The 22,437-nt window shown below is 39.7% G+C and overlaps 2 protein-coding genes and 1 pseudogene across 3 annotated transcripts; all 3 read left to right on the forward strand.

The window, feature by feature from the left end:
• Window positions 1-4,946, forward strand: LOC143878340 (tetraspanin-8-like). The gene is made up of 2 exons (XM_077380638.1): window positions 1-1,592; window positions 4,386-4,946. Exons 1-2 carry the CDS (start codon window positions 1,104-1,106, stop codon window positions 4,644-4,646), a joined length of 750 nt encoding a protein of 249 aa, XP_077236753.1. The 5' UTR covers window positions 1-1,103; the 3' UTR covers window positions 4,647-4,946.
• A 3,694-nt stretch (window positions 4,947-8,640) lies between these two features.
• Window positions 8,641-12,080, forward strand: LOC143878341 (tetraspanin-8-like). The gene is made up of 2 exons (XM_077380639.1): window positions 8,641-9,169; window positions 11,646-12,080. Exons 1-2 carry the CDS (start codon window positions 8,669-8,671, stop codon window positions 11,946-11,948), a joined length of 804 nt encoding a protein of 267 aa, XP_077236754.1. The 5' UTR covers window positions 8,641-8,668; the 3' UTR covers window positions 11,949-12,080.
• Window positions 12,081-14,951: 2,871 nt separating this feature from the next.
• On the forward strand, window positions 14,952-22,094 carry LOC143878716 (tetraspanin-8 pseudogene; annotated as a pseudogene). Its single transcript, XR_013251086.1, has 2 exons — window positions 14,952-15,350; window positions 21,555-22,094. The product of XR_013251086.1 is annotated as a tetraspanin-8 pseudogene (transcript).
• Window positions 22,095-22,437: the final 343 nt, after the last annotated feature.

A 22,437-nucleotide genomic window follows, 5' to 3' on the forward strand; every position in this document is an offset into this window, starting at 1 on the left:
ATGGTTGTGCTGATTTCATTTCCCAAAAAAAATCAAGAAAATGCCGTGAAAAAGAGTACAAGACAGGCAGAGAAAAAGGAGAAGAAAGTTGGGAGTGGGTGATGGATAGTGAGACATAGAAATTTAAAAAAGAAGAAAAACAAAGGGCAGTGATACTCCCCCAACAGATACCGTTAGGTTATATGGTGGGGGAGGTGCAACCGTTAGCTCCAAATGCTTTAAAAGTAAACGGTTTATACTGCTAGAGAGAGAGATGGGTTTCAACAAAGAATCAGAGAGTGCGCTGGTTTCAGCAACACAGAGAGACAAAGAGAGAGACCCATCTATGGGAATCGCCCAAAAAACAGGGAGAGAGAGAGAGAGAGAGAGAGAGAGAGAGAGAGAGAGAGAGAGCTGCATACCTATTTCTTATGATTTGGTGGACGATATGTGGAGAGAAGAACCTGTGAGGATTGTTAGATCTAAAATTGAGTCAAGATTTGGGCATATTTTTTTGGCTCCTTTCCGGGAATCAGAATACCACCCCCACCCCCTTAGGCGGGTATAAAAAAGCGCCTAAAATTCCCCCCTTTATTCCGCCGGGAGTCAAAATTTGTTTTCCCATTCCAGTTGGCAAATTCAAGTTCAACCACCAAACATGTGAATCGCCTAGATTAGATTGGTATCAAATACCGATTCCCATGCCGGATTCTAGCGATCCAAAGTGTGGGGGGATACGATTGGGGTAAGGAAGTTAATAGCAATAAATCCGGGAAACGATCGTTTTGAAGAGAGTGTATGCAATTGTGGATGCGCGTTTTTGGAAAGAGGGAGATAGCTGCAATTATTTCTGTTTTAGCTGCTAATTTTAATCAGCATTTCTTTTTTATCTATTGTAATTGGAGAATTACCTTAAATATAGTTTCAATGAAATAAGAAAAGAAGTTTTTACTCTGAGCGTGATCCCATCATATTTTTGCCAATACTGCAGAGTGGGATTTTTTTTTTGTTGCAAAAACGACTTTTCAAACTGAAAAAAATCCATTTTAAGTTGTCTGTTGCTATACTCTTTCTTTGTGTTTCGTCTCAGACTCTCTGTTTTTCTCCTGTGTGGTTCAGTGAAGATGTCTGGGCTGAGTAACATTCTCAAATTCATTGCAATCCTTCTCTGCATTGCGATTATGGCAGGGGGGATTTGGGAGATTATGAGGCCAAGTACTCACTGCGAGAAAATTCTCGAAAGACCAATCACGCTCCTCTGCGTCTTTATCTGGGTGATGTCTATGACCTCCCTTATTGGGTGTTGCTGTGATGTACCTTCCCTCTTCTTCGTTTCTTTCATCATCACGTATCACCTCTTTGTGTTGTTCTTGTGGTTCTCCCTCTTTGCGTTTGTTATTACCAACAATGGGGCCGGAGAGGTTGTGTCAGGACGAGGCTATAAAGAGTATCGTTTGGGGGATTATTCCAATTTGCTCCAAAACAGAGTGAGTAATACTAACAACTGGAAGATGATCAGTAGTTGTTTGAAGGATAACAAGGTATGCCACAGTCTCCAAGATTCAAACCTCACGCAGGCCCAATTTTATGAGAAAAACCTATCTCCCATTCAGGTAAATTTGATGTTTGATTTTTTTTTTCTTTTCTCCTTTCCTCTGCAGTAATTTTGTAGAAAATTTTGGAAAGGGAAAATACTTCTATACTTTTCACCCTTTTTTTCACTCGTCTCTCTCTCTCTCTCTCTCTCTCTCTATTGTGGAAAGAAAAAGTTTCCCAAGAACAAATGTTTTTCCTGCAATCAAAACAGGGAATTAAATTCTGGCTTAGGGGAAATCTTCTTGCTTATTCTTCCTTTCTCTTTTTTTTTGGTCCTGTAATCTGAAACAGGTAATCTTGTTGGGAATTTTTACTCTTTTTTACTGTTTTATTTTCTCTATGGCTTGATGATTAGATTAGTGGGATGTTCTTGCTTTTCTAGATTTTGTATGATATTTCTTTGCACTGAATTTTGGGGTGTGGGTTTTTCGTGTTTATTTTTTTTTTTAAATTAAGCCATCTGTTGAGAAGGTTGCCTTATTTCCCCCCACCACCGGTTTCCTATTTCTAATTTGACCATGGGTTTCTTGGGTGGGAAGGCAAATAGGCAAAATTAGAAACTTTGGGTATTGGGTTTTTGTGAAAACCTAAGAGGCTACGCGGATTTTAGAACGCTGAATAACAGGGCAACAGGCTCATTGTTCCTATTCAGCGGAGAAGATGGGGTTACTATGGCCATGTTGTCTCCAAGATAACCAAGCTTGACTACAGGATAATTTATCACCTAGGTGTGATGCGTACGATATGTGGGGTATGTGGCTGCATGGCTTGCATGTAGACATAGGCACATGGTTAGATAGGATTTTATCTTTGAAGTTGTTTAAGTTGTTAAGGTTTTGGGATGTCTTGATGGAATCAGTTGTTATCACATATCAGGTAGATTTTATGGATTCTTTCCCTACTAGGAAAGAGTTCAATAAAGTAGGACCTGTTCCCAGGAGAGGTAAGACATATTTTGATTAAATAAATTCTCTCTTAGGCATGAGAATTTACTTGCCTTTCTGGTTGTTTTCCTAGGGCTGCATCATTTAGTAAAGTTTCTATAACTACTTGTCTGGGTTATTCTCTGAATTTAGTAAAGTTTCTACTTCTTCTTGTCTTGGTTATTCTCTGAATTTCTTGTTTATTTCTGCCTATGGGGGTTTTGTGTGTTTTTTTCTATAGTTTTTAGATACTAGGGTTTAGTTTTTGTTGGATTTTTTATTATCATATTGCACGAATTCCTTCCCCTTGCTGAAGGTATTCAATTCTCCAGGTAACTGTTGGGGAAAACACGGATACACCGTGACGGATAAATTTTTCCTTTTATCTGCGAATCAAGAAAATAGCCACGAACAAGAAAACACAAAGTGCAGAAATAGCAATCCACCATACAAATCAAGAACACACGATTTTAACTTGGAAAACCCTCCGATGTGAAGGGAAAAACCACGGGACAAATTCCGAAAGAAATCCACTATGAAAAGAGAAATACAAAGTCTTTCTTCTTAAGTTTTTCCAAAAACTTGAGGCATACACCAAGAATAAAAGATAAACAATAAAATCTTGGAGGAAATATGGGTTACCTCAAAAACCCCTTGCAAGATAATGTTTTCCCAGCATGAGAGATCTTCTTCTTCTCCAAGAACCACTCCAAAACCCTATGTTTTGGCTTCTTTTTCCCTCTTCTTTCTTGCCCAAGCAAAGATTTCAAGCTTCAATGGAGATTAGGGCTTTCAAAAAACCCCTTTAAAATTTACCCAAAGTAAACCCTAGATGGCTAAGAGAAAAAACATGTTCTCTTATTTCTATTTGTCCCTCTCTCTTTCTTCGTTTTTTTTTCTTTTTTTTGTTTTCACTAGTTGAAACCCTCTCTCACGAGTTTTTTTTTTTTTTTTTGAGACGTGAGTGAGGTGGGGCCAACTTTATGGGGGTGGTCCCCACAACAGTATAAGCATACTTCAAGTGTTTTTTTTTTTTTTAAATTGAGTTCTGAAAATTCTTGAAATTAGGATTCTTTTGTTTTTCTTAGTTATGACGCTGATGCATTTTTCACATTTCATTACTAATTATTCTGAACTTCAGTGATTGTGTAATTTTTTTTTCTCGGGCTTTCTTCGAGAGATGGTAATCCAGTGATTTTCTCCAATTGGCCATAAATTTCATGGAAACATGTGAAACAACCAATTACTTCAAAAGCTTAAGTTGTTACTGTAGGTGTTGTTTAATCATTTATACTTCAAAACCTCCCCTCACATGTGGCCCCTCTTTTTTCGGTTTGGCCGCACACGTGGATTTTTAATATCAAGGAGTTGCTGGGTTTTGAACCCAAGACCTGCCGCAAGGCAATAGCTCAGATACCATGTGAAACCACCAATTACTCCGAAAACTCAAGCTGTTAGAGTTGGTGTTATTTAATCATTTATACTTTTAAGCTTTTCGAGTAATTGGTTGTTTCACTAAGCATCTTAGCGAGTTCAAGTCCACTTCCTTTACTCGAAGATTTTTTCTGTATGGTTTTTCTTTAATTCTAAGAAAGCTTGTGAAATTCTGATTCTCCACTGCTATACTTCCTGTATCTTTTAGGGATCCTCAGCATTTGGGTTTTCATTAAGCATTGAGTTTTGAGGGCCATTCCTCAATTGCTGAGATCTATTAGATATCTGCATTTGACTCTCTTTCTCATTACGAAATTGAAAAAGCCTGTTCTAGTTATCACTCTGCTTTTGTGTTATAATCACTTCCTATTCTGGCAGTTTCATAAAAAAAATTAAGAAGAGCTTCCTATTCAAATTTCCAATCTCATTTTTTGGGTCTCTCTTTTGGCACAGTCTGGTTGCTGTAAGCCACCTACAAGTTGTGGTTTCACCTATGTGAATGCAAATGTGTGGCAAAAACCTGGAGCCAATACGACATTCTCTGATGCAGATTGCAACACATGGGGCAACGATAAAAACACCCTTTGCTACAACTGCCAGTCGTGCAAGGCAGGCATTTTGGCCAATTTCAAGAGGCAAGACTATAAGAGGGATGCCATTGGCTACTTCATCATCATCATCTGCCTCCATATCATATTCTGCATCATCGAATGATGTGTTTTCAGGAACACAGAGAAGACAGTGCCTTCCCTAGATGGATGATTAGAGAGAGGAGGGGGGGATGATTTCTTGCCATGTTATTTCTCTTTTGAACTGATGTTCAATTTCCTTCTGGCAACGGGGTTTCTTCTACTTTGTTATTTGGGTAGTTTACTTTTCATGGTTTTTTGTATAGTGGGCCTTTCATCCTTTGGATTAGTTACATACAGTGTTCGAGATATTATATTGATGTTATCTATTGCTATAATATAATTTTTAATGTGAATTTATCCACTCAGAGAGAGTGGGCCTTCACTTCTCTTTCAATCGACTGGTTGGTTGTCAAGGATCTTTTGAAAAAGATCATTGACATCTGGTCCATCTCTGTGGTTTATATCAACAATCTTGGTCATTTGGGCTAGAATTTAGTTGAGGTGTTCTCTAATCTAAAGTGGTAGCAAGATAGAAACCCCTCTTAGAAACGTCATAAAATTGCTCTCTTGGCAACCCAAGCAAGGTAGGTACGTACTGGAAGGCAGTTCCTAAACCCCTCTTTAGGATTTGCTAGCGACCATCCCAGAAGGCAGTTCACAGATGGGCTGTTGCATGTGAGAGCAGCCACACTGGCTCAGATTTTGTCTTAGTCATTAAATTCATGTGAGGTGGCTGCTCTCACATGCAACGGCCCATCCACGAAATTCTTTCTGCCGTGGTTTCTAGCAAATCCCTTCTTATAAGGATCCCAGATAAGGAAGATGGTGTAACCAGTTCATATCAAGTGGTGAGAGAGGACTAGCGCGGGTGGGATATGAAGAGACTTGAGATGAGGAGAGGGTTAAAAGGGGCTACAAAATAAGGAAAAAATAAATTGTATTTTTGATTAGTTTTTTTTCTTAGGGAGATGATATTTTCACCCCGGCATTACGCATGCGCTTCCCTTGATGTGAACAGTGTGCAACTTTAACGCTTTTTGACGTCAAATCACGTTAAAAGGGGGGCGCATGCGTATCCTTGTTTTCATTCTTTTCTAACCCTCTCCTCATTCATTGCCTCTCTAGTATCCCCCCCGCCCCAGCCCTTTCTCCCCACTTTATAAACTTAAATTCCATGGAATAAGTTTTCATGGCAGCCAAACATTGCCTAAAGTTTAAACCGATTATTTTGTCAAGGGCGATGGTATTTTCAACCCCCCTCGTAACATGATTTGACTTCAAAAAGCATTAAAGTTGCCCACTGTTCACGTTATAAGGGCCCATTGTTCACGTTTTAAGGGGCACGAGTGCGTACTTCTTGAGAGGAAAGCTTGGATTTGAAAAACATACTAAAATTATCAGTAAAGTAAGAAATGAGGGGTAGAAGATGGCAAATGTAGGGACTAGGGAGGGAAGAAGTGATATGAACTAATTTTAAGGACTCCCATATTTTTTCATTCTGTACCTCTAAAAAAGTGGCGCAAGTGATTAGATAAAATCCTATCTAACCATGTGCGTATGTCTACATGCAAGCAATGCAGCCACATACCCCACATATGGTACGCAGTGTTTAAAAATGCAGATATGACACAGAACGCAGATAAGAAAAATCCTTGTCAGCTCGGTGCGGACGTGGTCAAGAATGCAGTTGGCACGGTCAACTCGGTCATAACTTGGGAGAGTCGGAGGAGTTTTTATTGACTCTACAGGGCAAAAAGCGGAACGCGACCAAGAAAAATCCTTGCCGACTCAGCGAGTTCCTTGTCGTGTCAAGGAGTTTTTAAACACTGATTGTACGCATCACCCCTCACCCTTCAAAACAACCATGGCCTCAAGGTCGGAAATGTGGAAATATTCAAGCAGTATGTTGCAAATCCTCCCACACCGAGTTGGACGATTGGATTAGAACTTGAGAACAACATGATTATTCAGCTTTATTAGTCGTCGGTCCCAGATTTCTTTGTAGATCCAAAATAGCTTGTTTCCTTCCTAAGGAGGGTCAAATTCCGGTTCTGAGCGGGAGCGGCACCCCTAAGGGAAAATCATGCTTGTAAGCGTACATCCATGATGAAAGAGGAGATAACATGGCCATAGTTAGGAGTGCAACTTGGGTCGGGTTTTACCAGACCCGCATCGACCTGACCTGAAAATAGCATGGGTCGGGTTTAGAAATCATGAGTCTTGGGTAGGGTCGTGTTTTAGTTTAAAAACCCGGCTCAATCTTGGTGGGGTCGGATTTAAGAAAAAAAAACTCGAAACCCGACCTGACTTATGTAGGTGTACTATGACATTTTTAATTATCTCTTGAATAACATACCAAATTATTTTTCAATATAATGATATAATTGTTTTCATTGAGGTGAATAGGTGATCATGTTTGTGATGTGGAAATATAGTTTCCTTCTTAAATTTATAGCTTGATTACATAAATTTAGAGATTTTTGGTGTGAAGATTTGTTTTTTTTTCAAAAAAAAGATTTGTTTTTTTCTACAACGCGTCAACTTGAAAAAACCCAGCCCTAGAATTCTCTTCTGTACCCTAAAACAGTGGCGCAAGTGATCATCTAGAGGGTTGCCGAAGGCAACACCTATTAGTGATTTAATAAATTCCAAGCCCCTCCAATTTGCAAATATTGCACAGTCGGGTACCCTATTTGCAAATATTGCAAAATAGCAAAGTACAGCATAGGTACCCCATTTGCAAATATTGCATAGTGAGGTACTCATTTTTTAAAAAACCGCTTTTGAAACCGAAAAACTCATCTGCCGCACTGCTAAGTCCGTGTAACTTCTCGGCTTTGCTCTTCTCTCCGTTCTCACTCTTCTATTTCCTGCTCTATTCAGAATCCCTCTTTTTCTACTCAGTTTTTTCCCCTTCTGTCTCTCTCTGTCTGGTCTAATGAAGATCTTTTGCCCGGGTAAAAATCTCAACTTCACCACAGTCCTCTGGTTCATCCGCGTGTTAGGGCGTATAGTCCAATATATATTTTTTCAAAATGAACTACAAGTCTACAACACAGCCAGAGAAAGACGGATTTCACAACACCGGACAATTCTCTTCTCAAATGGTGAAACCAAAGTTTACACTAGCCCAAGAACAATAACCAAAAGAGAATAAGAACAATCACCACAAGATGTAATCCAATATATATGATGGAAGAACACAATACAAGACAAGAATAAGAACAAAAAAGAAGAAAGCTTCAAAACCAAGCTTGCACACAAGAGAGCTTCAATGGAGCTAGGTAGTGGAGAATCTCTAAAGTGAAGTAATGAGAGTTAGGCTTGGTCAAGAAAAGTAAAGAGAAGATAGCTTAGGTAAGTGGTAGTGGGTATGGGAAAGTTGTGTCTTAAATGCTTAGGGAAGTAGTGGGTTTGGAGTTCCAAGTAAAGGTTTGAATTTGAAATAGGTAGGTAGTGGGAAAAGATGGAGCAAACATGTGTGGCTCACACATGTGCAAGCTAGGCAAAAAGACCAACATGCCCATAGACACAAAAGTACATATTTGCCCTCACTACAACACTCAAAATAAAAATAAAATAAAGCTACCCAAAAAAATACACTTTAAAATTTAACACCCCACACCATAGGATGATTCAAACCGTCCATTTGAGCCCAGAAAATCATTTTCATACGATGATTCTAGCCTTATGGAGATGATTTTTTGGGCACAACCTGTTTACGTGGTGGCCCATCAAATGGAGGGTTTGGATTATCCTCTGCGTGGGTCATAAGTACTGGAATATACGGGCTTACCAAAATGACGAAATCAAATCGTTTTGAACAAGTGTGTATGCAATTGTGGATACGCGTTTTTGGAAAGAGGAAGATGGCTGCTATTATTTCTGTTTTAGTTGCTAATTTCAATTAGCATTTTTTTAATCTATTGCTAATTTCAATTAGCGTTTTCAACCGCATTACTAAATTCATTTAAGTTGTCTGTAAGTCTGTTGCTATACTCTTTCTTTGTGTTTCGTCTCGGACTCCCTTCTTTTCTACTCTGTTCTCTCTGTCCTCTCTCTCTCTCTCTCTCTCTCTCTCTCTCTCTCTGTGGTTGAGTGAAGATGTCTCGGCTGAGTAACATTGTCATTGGCATTCTCAAATTCATCGCATTCCTTGTCTTCATTACGATTGTGGCAGTGCTGATTTGGTTGAGTACTACGAGCCCAAGAAACAGCTGCGACCAAATTTTCGATAGTCCAGTATTCGTCCTCTTCTTTATCTTGATGATGTGGATTGCCACCGTTTATGGGGTTTACTTTCGTGAACCTTGCATCTTCTGTGTTTCTTCCCTCGTCATCTTTCTTCTCCTTGTGTTGGTCTTCTGCTTCTGCATCTTCGCGCTTGTTATTACCAACAAGGGGGCCGGACAGGTTGTCTCAGGACGAGGCTATAAAGAGTGCCGTTTGAGGGATTATTCGAATTGGCTTCAAAAGAGGGTGAGTGATACTAAGAACTGTAGGAGGATCAGTAGTTGTTTGAAGTATAACAAGGTCTGCCACACTCTCCAACATTCAAACCTCACGCAGGCCCAATTTTATGAGAAAAAACTATCTCCCATTCAGGTAAAATTCATCTTTGGTTTTTTCTTTTCTCCTTTCCTCTGCACTAATTTTCTAGAAATTTTTGGAAAGGTAAAATATTTCTAAACTTTTCACCTTTTTTCACCCATTTCTCTCTGAACTGTGGAAATAATTTTTTTCTTCTTTCAATCAAAACAGGGCCTAAATTCTGCCTTAAGGAAATCTTATTGTTATTCTTCCTTTCTCAGTTTTTTTTTTTTTTTTTGGTCCAGTAATGTTTCTCTGAAACAGGGAATCTTGTTGGGATGTTTTATTGTACTTTTTAATGTTTCATTTTCTTTATGGCTTGATGATTAGATTAATGGGATGTTCTAAATTTTTGTATGCTATTTCTTTGCCCTGACTTTTGGGACTTTTGGGATGTGGGTTTCCTGTTTATTTTTTAAATTATGCCGTTGGTTGAACGTTTCCACATTTCCGACCTTTTTTTTATGGGCACATGGTTGAAGGGTTAGGGGTGATGCCTACCATATGTGGGGTATGTGGTTGCCTTGCTTGCATGTAGACGTAGGCACATGGTTATATAGGGTTTTATGACATGGTTATATAGGGTTTTATCTTTGAAGTTGTTAAGTTGTTAGGGTTGGGGTGTCTTGTTGGAATCAGTTGTTATCCAGTTTTGTTAGTTATCAGGTAGATTCTATGGAGTCTTTCACTACTGGGAAATAGTCCAATAAAGTAGGAGCTATTCCCAAGAGAGGCGAGGCATATTTTGATTAAATAAATTCTCTCTTAGGCATGAGATTTTACTTGCCTTTCTGTTATTTTTCCTTTGGCTGCATCATTTTGTAAAGTTTCTACTACTATTTGTCTTGGTTATTCTCTGCATTTAGTAAAGTTTCTACTTCTTCTTGTCTTTTAAATAAAAATGGTAGCCAATTTTATTAAAACTAAGGAGACCAAGAAGATGGTCGATACACTGAAAAAGAAGAGAAGATATAAATAACTAGCAGAAACTTAAAATTAGAGAAGAACTCAAGGCGGAGCGAGTTATAAAGTGCTAAGGATTCCTTGAAGACGTTATCTCTTGCTATAGACTATCCGCCACCTGATTAGCAGAGCGCCAAACATGCTGAAACACAAACACACAAGATCTCACCCAATCAAACATCTCATAAAACCTTAGACGTTTCTGAGATTCATTGAACCAACGGATGACATTCAATGAAACTCCTTCTACCATCACATTATTAAGGCTATCTCTCACCACCAACTCCAAACCTTGATAGACTATGCGCATGTCCTTCTTGTCTTGGGTTTTCTCTCAATTTCTTGTTTATTTCTGCCCATGGGGTTTCGTGTGTTTTTGTCTTTTGCTTTTTAGATACCGGGGTTTGGTTTTTGCTGGATTTTTTTAATTATTTGCATGAATTCCTTCTCCTTGCTGAAGGTTTTCAATTCTCCAGATATTTGCATATTTCAAGCGGTTTTTTTTTTTTGGAAATGATATCAGCTCTCCATTGCTTTGATGTTGGCACTCAAGTTTCTTGTCTTTTAGTATTTAAAGGACTTGTGAGAGCTTTTTAGGAACTGTAATAACCTTTTGACAGCCCTTTAAATCCTAAAAGACAAGAAACTTGAGCTTGAATATAAAAACATTGGAGCGCTGATATTGGCTACCATCTCTTGATGTTAAGATTCTTTTGTTTTTCTTGGTTCTAATAATGATGCTTTTTTCAAATTTCATTACTAATAATTCTGACCTTCAGTGATTGTGTAGTTTTTTTGTTTCTCGGGCTGTCTTTGAGAGATGGTAATCCCTTGATTTTCTCCAATGTGGTCATAAATTTCATTGAAGCATGTGAAACAACCAGTTGCTCCAAAAGGTTAAGCTGTTAGAGTAGGTGTTATTTATTCATTTATACTTAAATACCTTCCCCTCACATGTGGCCCCTCCTTTTTTGATATCAAGGAGTTTGCTGGGTTTTGAACTCAAGACCAGCCGCGAGGCAATAGATTTGATATTATGTGAAACAACCAATTACTCCAAAAGTTTAAGCTGTTAGAGTTGGTATTATTTAATCACGTGGGTTTGGCAGTACACATGAATTTTTGTTACTTTTATGCTTTTGGAGTAATTGGCTGTTTCACAAAGTATCTTAGCGAGTCCAATACCAAACAATTTTCTGGAAGATTTTTGTTGTACGGTTCTTCTTTAATTCTAAGAAAGCTTGTGAAATTGTGATTCTCCACTGCTACACTTACGGATCCTCAGCATTTGGGTTTTCATTAAGCATTGAGTTTTTTGAGGATCATTCCTCAATTGCTGAGATCTATTAGATATCTGCATTTCACTCTCTTTCTCATTAAGAAATTGAAAAAGCCTGTTCTAATTATCACTCTGCTTTTGTGTTATTATCACTTCCTATTCTGGCAGTTTCATTAAAAAAAATAAAAATAAGAAGAGCTTCCTATTCAAATTTCCAATCTCATTTTTTGGGTCTCTCTCTTTTGGCAGTCTGGTTGCTGTAAGCCACCTACAAGTTGTGGTTTCACTTATGTGAATGCAACTGTGTGGCAAAAACCTGCGGCCAATACGACATTCTCTGATGCAGATTGCAACACATGGGACAATGATAAAAACACCCTTTGCTACAACTGCCAGTCGTGCAAGGCGGGCGTCTTAGCCAAGCTCAAGAGATACTGGAAGATGGATGCCATTTTCTACTTCTTCATCATCGGGTTCCTTGTCATGTACTGCTCCATGGTATGCTCTGCTTTCAGGAACACAGAGAAGACAATGCCTTCCACAGATGCTTAGAGAGGGGGGAAGGGATGATTTTTTGGCATGTTATTTTCCTTTTGCATTGATGCTCTATCTCCTTCTGGCCACGGGTTTTCTTTTACTTTGTTATTTGGGTATTTTTACTTTTCATGGTTTTTTGTATGGTGGACCTATCATCCTTTGGATTAGTTGCATACTGTTAGACCTAAAATCGGTAACAGGTACATCAGTGGCGTGAGAGCTGAGCTGGATGACTAGGGGAGCTGAGTCCTGAGGGACCGGAGTGAACGAGGAGAGAGGTGGTCGAGAACGAGTCCTGCACAAGGCAAGCGAGGTCAGAAGACCAGACCGGGTTTTACTCCGGACAGGCCCTTCGACACTCAAGTCAGTATGAGCAGGAGTGAAGGGGAGATGTCTAAGAGTTTTTAGGGAGAGAAGGGATTTTTCATTACCCATTGGTCTGAGCTTTGATCCCCTATTTATAGGGAAAATCTGGTGAGGTGTCCAGGACAGGTGGCGGCCTGTGAGAGGCTGCAGCTCACCTACTCTGGAACAGGTGGCGGCCTGTGAGAGGCTGCAGCTCACCTACTCTGGAACAGGTGGCGGCCTGTGAGAGGCTGGTGCTCACCTACTCCTGGACAGGTGGTGGCCTGTGAGAGGCTGGAGCTCACCTACTCCAGGACAGGTGGTGGCCTGTGAGAGGCTGGGATTTTTACACCCCATCACATACAGTGTTAGAGATATTATATTGATGCTATAGATTGCTCTAATACATTTTTAAATTTGAATTTATTAACTCAGAGAGAGGGCATTTCCTTCTTTTTCAGTCGACTAGTTGGTTTGTTGAGGATCTTCCCAAAAAGATCCTTGATGTCTGGTCTATCTCTATTGTCTCTATCAACAATCTTCGTCATTTGACCAATTATACTATGTAAATACAAGTTGGGACCTCTAGTCCCCAATCTAATTCTCATAGTATAAATATATTTTATCAAATTAAAAAAAAAAAAAAAAATCTTTGTCGTTTGGGTTAGAATTTAAATGAGGTGTTCCCAAATCCAGGTAGCAAGATAGATAGAAGCCCCTATTAGAAATGTCATAAAGTTGCTCTCTTGGCACCACAAACTAGGTAGGTACTGGAGGCATCTTTAGGAATTCTTTGGACGATATCATCTACTCCTTTGCCAAATCAGGAGCATCTAATGTCTCACTGCATGTGGGGCAATCTTATCTCCCAAAGTGCACTTGTGATCCTTTATTCTAATTAACATTGTTATCAAAAAATTTTTATGAAGGCAATTGGGGTGGAATTGGTCACTACTTAGTAGATGGAAGAAGAGTATTTTGTTTTGGAAATCTAGAGGCAATTGGGGTGGAATTGGTCACTACTTAGTAGATGGAAGAAGAGTATTTTGTTTTGGAAATCTAGAGGCAATTGGGGTGAAAGAAACTCATGGGCTTGTTGATGGGTTGCGAGTCGTTTACTTGCTCCAACATCCTATAAAACCCCATGATCTTTTTTATTGGATCAATTTCTTGTATTAGGACTAAGGAGGCTTATTTCCAGCGGACAAGATAGAGAGCCTAATCTTTCTAAATTTGCTGTCATATTGCATTTCTAGAGGGCCGCTTCCCTTTACATTTGATTATACTTTCTTGAAAACGTTGAAATTTGCAAATTTAATTGAGAATTTGATCTCTTCGAAGCACAAGGATAACAGGTATCATAAACTCTTTAGGAAGCTTCAAGTGCTTGAAATTAAAGATCAAGTAGTGGAATTGACATTGCTGTAGAAATTGGTGGTAGTGAAAAATATGTTATTCTATAGGAAATAATTAGAGTATGCAGAGTTGAAGAGTCCTCAATAGTAACAGATGAGAAAGTCTAAATTTGAATGTTAGGAGGCAATAGTAACTTTTAATGCTTTTTGAAGAATTCCATGTTGAGCTCAGCTAAGCAAGGGCCAAATTCAATATTTCTTATAATGATCCCAAATAAAGAAAGTGGTGTAACCATTAAGGCATTGCCATGAATTATTTTTTTATCAGCTCTGCTAAGCAAGGGCCTAATTCAATATTTCTTATCATGATCCCAAATAAGGAAGGCGGTGTAACCATTAAGGTAATGTTTGGCAACCATGAATTTTCTTTTCATGGAATATTAGTTCATATCAAGTGGTGAGAGAGGACTAGAGAGTGTGGGATATGAAGAGACTCGAGATGAGGAGAGGGTTGAAAAGGGCTAAAAAGAAAGGAAAAAATAAATTGTATTTTGATTAAAATTTTATTTTCCTTGTTTTCAGTCTTTTCTCACCCTCTCCTCATTCATGGCCTCTCTAGTCTCTCCTCCTTCCGCCCTCCCTAGCCATCTCTCCCTACTTTATAAACTTAAATTCCATGGAATAAATTTTCATGGCAGCCAAACATTGCCTAAAATTATGATTAAAGGTAATTGAGAGGACATTAGTACCAACAAGCGTGGAGTCAAGAATTTGCTTCTCTTTTTTTCGGTGTGTGTGTGGTGGGGGGTTGTTAACTTGTTATAGCATGTTGGGATCCATCAACCATCATTTTGATGTTTTGATAGGTGGGACCCACTTCTTCTCCCAACCCACCCATAAAGTGGAACCCATGTGGGGCCACTGTTTCGGTAGCATGGCGCAATTTGCAAATATTGCATAGTGGGTACCCTATTTGCAAATATTGCAAAAGAGAAAAGTAGGATTCCCTATTTACAAATATTTCATAGTGGGGTACTCATTTCTGAAAAAACCCCTTTTGAAACCGAAAAACACTCATTTGGCGCTCTTCTGTCCGTTCTTACTCCTCTCTTTCCTGCTCTCTCTATTCAGAAATCAGAATCCCTCCTCCCTCCTTTTCTATTCTATTCCCTCTCTCTCTCTCTCTCTCTCTCTCTCTCTCTGGTCTAATGAAGATCTTTAGCCCGGGTAAAAATCTCAAACTCTTCACAGCCCCCTGGTTCATCCGCACTTTGGCAGGCACTCTTTTGAGGATTTGGCCGATTGCCGACTGCGATGAAATTCTCGACAGACCCTTCAGCGCCTCTGCTGTTTTCTCATAGTGGCTTATTTCGCGGGCCTCTTTGAGACTTCCTTCCGTCTATCTTGGCTCATCAGGGTTTGTACCCTTCTTGTGTTTCTCCTCTTTGGGTTGCTCTTCTTCTTCACCATCTTCGCCTTTGTTATTACCAATGAGGGGGCAGGAGAGGTAGTTGTTGTAGTCTCAGGAAGAGGCTTTAAAGAATACCGTTTGGGAGATTATTCGAATTGGTTGCAGAATAGGGTGGGTAGTGACAAGAACTGGAGGAGTATCAGTAGTTGTCTGAAGAATAACAAATTCAGCAAATTCTGCCAGAATCTTGAAGATTTAAATCTGACGGAGGCTCAATTTTATGTGGAAAACCTATCTCCCATTCAGGTGAACATCATCTTTGGTAAACCTATCTTCTTGCTTCTTCTTCCTTTCTCTCTCTTTTTTTTTTTTGGTCCTGTAATTTGTAACAGGGAATGTTGTTGGGATTTTAAAAATTTTCTTTTTAATCTTTTATTTTCTTTTTGCCTTGATGATTTGATTAGTGGGATGTTCTTGCTTTTCTAGATTTTGTTTGATATTTCTTGGTCCTGACTTTTGGGATGTGGGTTTCATGTTTATATTTTTAATTATTATGCCGTTTATCAAATTCTAAGGGCTTTGAATTTTCTCTTGGTTCCTGATTGTTCGGTCTAAAAGCTGCTCCGGCTCAGTTGGTTGATGGAACTGTGTGCATGGAGTGGAGTGTGTGATTATTGCGCAGGCGTGCCAGCCCCTCTCGAGGCAAGAAATTGGAAACTCAATTTGAGGTTTTCGATGACCAAAACGTTTATGTCCTTAGATTGGATTTCAGGCGTGTTAACTTACCAACTTCTCCAAAAGCTTAAGCTGTTGGAGAAAGGCGTTATTTATCTTTTTATACTTTAACACTCCCCCGCACGTGTGGCCCGCTTGGCAAACACGTGGCACATGTGGTCCCACTTTGGGCCGATCATCGCATGTGGATTTTTGCTATCCAGGAGGTTTGAACTCGAGACCTTTGGCTTTGATACCATGTTAACTTACCAACTTCTCCAAAAGTTTAAGCTGTTGGAGAAAGGCATTATTTATCTTTTTATACCTTAACAAAGCGATTGAGAAGAAGAGGGTTACGACACTTCTTCCTTGGGATCCTTTTCCTTTACACAGACGGGAATGACTTTTTAGGTGCAAACGCGACGCAAATGTAGGGATGTCGACACTTGCAAAATGTGAACGTCGACACGTGCATAACATGAACGACCTGCGATTGGTCAATGCATGCAAAACGCAAACGACTCTCAGGGTCGACAGACTGTCCGCTTCAAGCTAAAGGACAAAACAACCCAAACGATTTGCTAGTGCGACGTATAGCTGAATTAAAGAGACAGACTCACATGGGAAGATGTTAGGGTTGGGCTTGTTGGCGAAAATAAATGGAGGATGCTAGATTTGATGACGAGAAGAAAGAACATTGCTTCAAGGCGTGTTACTTCAGTTGCTTTCCTTAAGACAAGGTTTGCTTCCACCAACTGATGCATTGATGTGCACTTGGTTTTGCGAATTTGGCTCCAAGATACATTGAAGCCCAATCAATATACTGATGTATGTTGACATTATGCACAAATAAACAGACCCGAACACCGTCGGATTTTGCAAGTCAGAAAAGACATCAGTTTTAAAACATTTTGTCGTGACTGGAGGTATCCTTATAAACCCTTTACACTCTTCTAATACTTAGGACTCAACCGTTAGTCTTCCCACAAGCTTTCTACAACACACTTTGAAAAATCCCATTTTCAAAAGCTATTTTCTTTTGAAAATATTGGGATATCTTACTGGAATCAGTTATTATCCAATGTTAGTATCTATCAGATGGGATTCTAAGAAGAGTCATTAGCTAGTAGGAAAGATTCCAATAAAATTGGAGATATTGTCAGGACTCAGGAGAGGCATGAAATATTTTGATTAAATGAAGTGAGGTTTTCCCATATGTAAGAATCTACTTGCATTTGTGTTCTTCTTCCTTGGGATGAATCATCTTGTATTAGAGCCAATGTCTTATGGGAAGGGTGCCCATGGCGGAAAGAATTAGAGCTCGGGAGGCAGGACACATTGAGGAGGCTAGCAAGCACTTTCAAAAAAGCTCTGACAAACAGCCATAAGCAATGCCGAAGCTACGACTGTTGATAACAACCATGAATCTCGAATATGAGCAACTAGTTACCAAGGTTACCCGTGCAAATAACGACCAGGCGGAATCATTCTGTTTCTCCAAGGGAGGTGCTTCAACGTTTAAGTGGACAATGCAAATCCAGTATACCAAGATTGATATTTTGTGGAACAATGGAGATGGCCCGAAGGGATGAGTATTGTTGCGAGTTTTTCTTTGTGTTTACCCATATTGAAAAATGTATAATGTATTACGGAAGAAACTACTTCGCGGGACAATGACACAATTGTTCACTCTACGAGCTGAGCCAAGGGAGGAAGATATCGTACCTGATCTTACCGAACTATTGTTGGCGTTCTCTCATGTCTTTGCTGAAAAAAAATGGATAACCCCTCGAAGAGCACATGATCACTGGATATTATTTAATATTTTAAACCAGGGAGCCAACCAACTAATATCAGGTGCTATCATCATCCCCACATCCAAAAGAATGAAATCGAATGAATTGTTTGTGAGATGCTAACTACGTGCATCCGATCGTGGACAAGTTGCTCGATGAGTTCCATGGTGCACAGGTCATCTCTAAACTGGACCTGAGTGCTATCTCCAAATTTGGATGCACCCTTCAGAAATTCACAAAATAGCTTTCAGAACTCACAAGGGTCATTCTGAGTTCCTTGTCATGCCCTTGGAGTTGACAAATGCCCATGCCCCATCAACCAATGCTTGATGAATTAGGTATTTCACCGTTACATATGAAAATTTATTGTTATATCTTTTGACGATATTTTTGTATACGGTAGGAGTTGGTATAAGCATTTGTAGCCCTTGAAGCTTATTTTTGAGATATCAAGCACGCACTGAGTCACCGTCTATATGTTAAGAGTAAGTGCAATTTTGGACAACAAGAGCTAGAATACCTTGGGCACATCATATCAGCTTGTGGGATTGATCTAGCCAAGGTGGAGAGCATGCTACGTGGGCCACGACCCTAAACCTTGAAGGCCCTGTGTTGGCCTTTTGGGTTTCACTTGTTGCTACAAATGGTTTGAGTGGGATTACTGCAAAAGCATCTAACCATTGGCAGCCATGCTATGAAAAAATGCTATGGCAACAACACCCATCTTGACATTTCCCAATTTCTCAAAGGAGTTTGTGGTGGAGTGTGGCACATCTGACATAGGAATCAGTGGAGTATTAATGCAAGATGGATGACCCATTGTTTTCATTAGCAATGCTTCAACAGAGAACTTGGGACCCTCCACATACGAAATAGAAATGTTGGGGATGATGTATGTGGTGACCAAATGGCGACCATGTCTATGTGGATGACATTTTAAGATCAAAACTGACCACCTCAGCCTCCAATGCCTTCTTGATCAAAGAATCACTACTTTAGCCCAAAAAAAAAACGCTAACCAAGCTGATGGGCTATGACTACAAATTAGTTTATCACTCGGGCTGGAGAACAGGGCAAGAGGCACATTGTTCCCGGTCAATGGAGAAGATGGGGTTCCTATGGCAATGTTTTCTCCACTTTCATCATGAATGCACACTTAGAAGCATTAGTGGGTGCCACTCCCATGCTAGAACCGCGATTTGACGCCCCTTGGGGTCTGTTTGGATGCCACAAAACTGGGCATGCTTGCGGATATTCTATGGATTTTTGTGCACCATGTTGGATTTTGCTTGAGGATTGTCGGGGGTGTGTAGGGTGATGTGGCATCCCCGTTGCATCCCCAAACTTTTCTTAAAAAACTAAGGAATTTTGCAGTAAACGACAGGTTAGTGACACTCTCTCTCTCTCTACCGTACAATCATTCCCTTCCACCGCCGAGTCCAGCCCCTTCCACAGCCCAGCCGAGTCCCTTCCATCACCCAGTCAAGCCCCTTCCATCAAACCTTCCACCGCCCAGTCCAACCCCTTCCACTCAGCCCTGTTGCCCAGTCTATCCCCTTCCGCCTAGCCTCTCTGCCCAAACAAGGAAGAAGATGAGGCGCTATTGTAGCCAATTGTAAAAAAGGGGACGAGGACACTAGAATTTCATTTAAGAATATGTTTTACTTTTTACTTTTTATCGTTTTTTACTTCTCCTCATCCCCCTTTTACCCGTAAACAAACAGTGGGTACCACAGGTAAGTCCCACGGATTTTCAATTCCTATTTCCTTCCTGAACTCTACCTATTCCATCCATACTTTTAAAACTCCCTCGCGTCATCGTTGACTCCTCCAAGTCGACTCCCTTTTCCCTTGGCCGTGTTTTGAGTTTTACCACCATGTTTTGCTCGACAGAGTCAATAAAAATTCGTTTGACTCTCCCAAGTGATGACCGCGTCAACCAAGTACTTGGCCGCGTCGAGTCGACAAGGATTTTTGTTGGTCTCATTTTGATCCGCATCTGTATTTTTAAACACTGATTCCGGCATTTACATTGCATCCAAAGTTACCCTCAGGAAGGAAACCGCTCCTATGACACTCGAAGTGATAGAAACCGCTCCCATGGCTCCCAACCTACTCCTGTTACCGCATCAACCCCACCATCATCAACTTCCTTGCATCAAATTTTTCAAAGTACTTCATTGGAGCAAGCACAGAGACATCTTTAGAAGGCAAGGTGAAGGAGGGCACGTAAATGAAGATGGTTAGAAATTACTACTTTTTGATGTACTTAAATTTTGAAATATATACATGAAGATGATTTGAAATCTCTATTTTTTATTTACTTGAATTTTGAAATAGTATTCTCAACTCAACTCAACTAAACCTTTTTGTCCCAAACTAGTTGGGGTCGGCTAATGAATCCTATAGAAAATTTTCATGAAGAAGGTAAAAGAATCTACCCGGCTCAAATTGACTAAGTCTAATCCTGACACTAGATGGGTTCGTCTACATGGATCATTTTCTGCCATTCTCTCCTATCCAAGGTCATGTTCTCTGTTATGTTCCTAGCTGATAATTCTTAAAATTTCACTAATCTTAGATGAATTGCATTAAGAACACGGAGTGTTTGTATAGAACACTCAAATGATAAACATGCCAAGAGAATAAGATAATTGTGGTTGCATTGCTAGCATGTGGGGTATGTAGGCACATGGTTAGATAGGGTTTTATCTTTGAAGTTGTTAGGGTTGGGATGTCTTGTTGGAATCAGTTGTTATCCACTGTTTGTAGTTATCAGGTGGATTCTATGGAGTCTTTCCCTACTAGGAAAGAGTACAATAAAAGTAGGAGCTGTTCCCAAGAGAGGCAAGGCATAGTTTGATTAAATAAATTCTCTCTTAGGCATGAGAATTTACTTGCCTTTTTGTTCTTTTTCCTAAGGCTGCATAATTTAGTCAAGTTTCTACTTCTTGTCTTGGTTTTTCTATGAATTTAGTAAAGTTTCTACTGTTAAGTATAAAAGATTAAAAACGCCTTTCTCTAACAGCTTAAGCTTTTGGAGAACGTGGTAAGTTAACATGGTATCAGAGCAAAGGTCCTGAGTTCAAACCTCCCAGATAGCAAAATTCCACATGGAATGGTCAAACCCAAAAGTGGGGCCACATGTGCCACGTGTAGGCCGACCCAAGAAAGAGGGCCCACACGTGAGGGGGGAGTGTTAAGTATAAAAGATTAAAAACACCTTTCTCTAACAGCTTAAGCTTTTGGAGAACGTGGTAAGTTAACATCTACTTCTTCCTTTATTGGTTATTCTCTGAATTTCTTTTTTTATTTTTGCCCATAGGGTTTCGTGTGTTTTAGTCTAGTTTTTTAGATACCGGGGTTTACAGCCTCTTTGCAAAGCGGGGTAAGGCTGCGTACATCTAGCCCTCCCCAGACCCTGCAATGGCAGGAGCCTCGTGCACTGGGCCGCCCTTTTAGATACTGGGGGGTTTGGTTTTTGCTGTATTTTTTTTTATTAAATTGCATGAATTCCTTCCCCTTGCTGAAGGTTTTCAATTCTTCAGATATCTGCATATTTCAAGTGTTTTTTTTTAATTAAAAAAAATTCAGTTCTGAAATTTCTTGAATTTAGTCATAAATTTCATGGCAGTATCTTAGCGAATCCAAGACCGCTTCTTTTTCTGGAAGATTTTTTCCTGTACGGTTCTTCTTTAATTCTTAGAAAGCTTGTGAAATTCTGATTCTCCACTGTTATACTTTCTGGATCTTTTATGGATCCTCAGCGTTTGGATTTTCATTAAACATTGAGCTTTGGGGATTATTCCTCAATTGCTGAGATCTTATAGATATCTGCATTTGACTATCTTTTTTCATTACGAAATTGAATGCCTGTTCTAATTATCTCTCTGCCTTTGTGTTATTATCACTTCCTCCCTATTCTGGCAGTTTGAAAAAAATTAAGAAGAGCTTCCTATTCAAATTTCCAATCTCATGTTTTGGGTTTCTCATTTGGCAGTCTGGTTGCTGTAGGCCACCTACAAGTTGTGATTTCACCTATGTGAATGCAACTGTGTGGCAAAAATCTGGGACCAATACCACATTATCTGATGCAGATTGCAACACATGGGACAATGATAAAAACACCCTTTGCTACAACTGCCAGACGTGCAAGGCGGGCTTCTTAGCCAATCTCAATCTCAAGAGGACAGACTGGAAGAATACTGCCATTTTGATCTTCATCAGCACCATCTGCCTTATCGTATTCGAATGCTGTCCTTTCAGGAACGACAGAGAAGACAATGCCTTCTCTATATGGAAGAGGAAATACACTTAGAGAGAGAGAGAGAGGGATGATTTCTTGTTTTCTTATTTCTCTTTTGCATTGATGCTCAATCTCCTTCTGGCCACGGGATTTCTTTTACTTTTATTTGGGGATGTTTCCTTTTTATGATTTTTGTAGTGGACCTACCTATCATCCTTTGGATTAGTTACATACAGTGTTAGAGATATTATATTGATGCTATAGATTGCTCTAATGTAGTGTGTTTCTCGTGAACTCAGCATGTGATTGTTCACAAGGCCTTCCCTTCAGTTTCAGCTAAGTGGTTGGTTGGTTAGGATCTTTTGAAAATGTCACGGAATGCGGTGCAGCTCTGCTAGCTCTAATCCTTGGTATCTGGTCTATCTCTATGGTCTATATCAACAATCTTGGTCAATTGGGCTATAATTCAGATGAGGTGTTCCCAAATCTAAAGTGGCAACGAGACAGAAACTCCTCCTAGAAACGTCATAAAATTGCTCTTGGCAACCCAAGCAAGGTAGGTATTGGAGGCATCTTTAGGAATTCTTCGGCCGACATCATCTACTCCTTTGTAGGCCCAGGCTCAGTTGGCTTCATT

Source organism: Tasmannia lanceolata, unplaced genomic scaffold, assembly GCF_043159265.1.
Source record: "Tasmannia lanceolata isolate RefF3 unplaced genomic scaffold, GAP_Taslan_0.1 ptg000006l, whole genome shotgun sequence".
In the NCBI taxonomy this organism is placed as follows: Eukaryota; Viridiplantae; Streptophyta; class Magnoliopsida; order Canellales; family Winteraceae; genus Tasmannia; species Tasmannia lanceolata.

Excerpts from the sequence above, each read along its gene's own strand:
- LOC143878340 (XM_077380638.1), top strand. The coding sequence starts at position 1,104 with ATGTCTGGGCTGAGTAACATTCTCAAATTCATTGCAATCCTTCTCTGC. Across the intron at positions 1,593-4,385 it reads AAAACCTATCTCCCATTCAG|TCTGGTTGCTGTAAGCCACC; the intron begins GTAAATTTGATG and ends CTTTTGGCACAG.
- LOC143878341 (XM_077380639.1), top strand. The coding sequence starts at position 8,669 with ATGTCTCGGCTGAGTAACATTGTCATTGGCATTCTCAAATTCATCGCA. Across the intron at positions 9,170-11,645 it reads AAAAACTATCTCCCATTCAG|TCTGGTTGCTGTAAGCCACC; the intron begins GTAAAATTCATC and ends CTCTTTTGGCAG.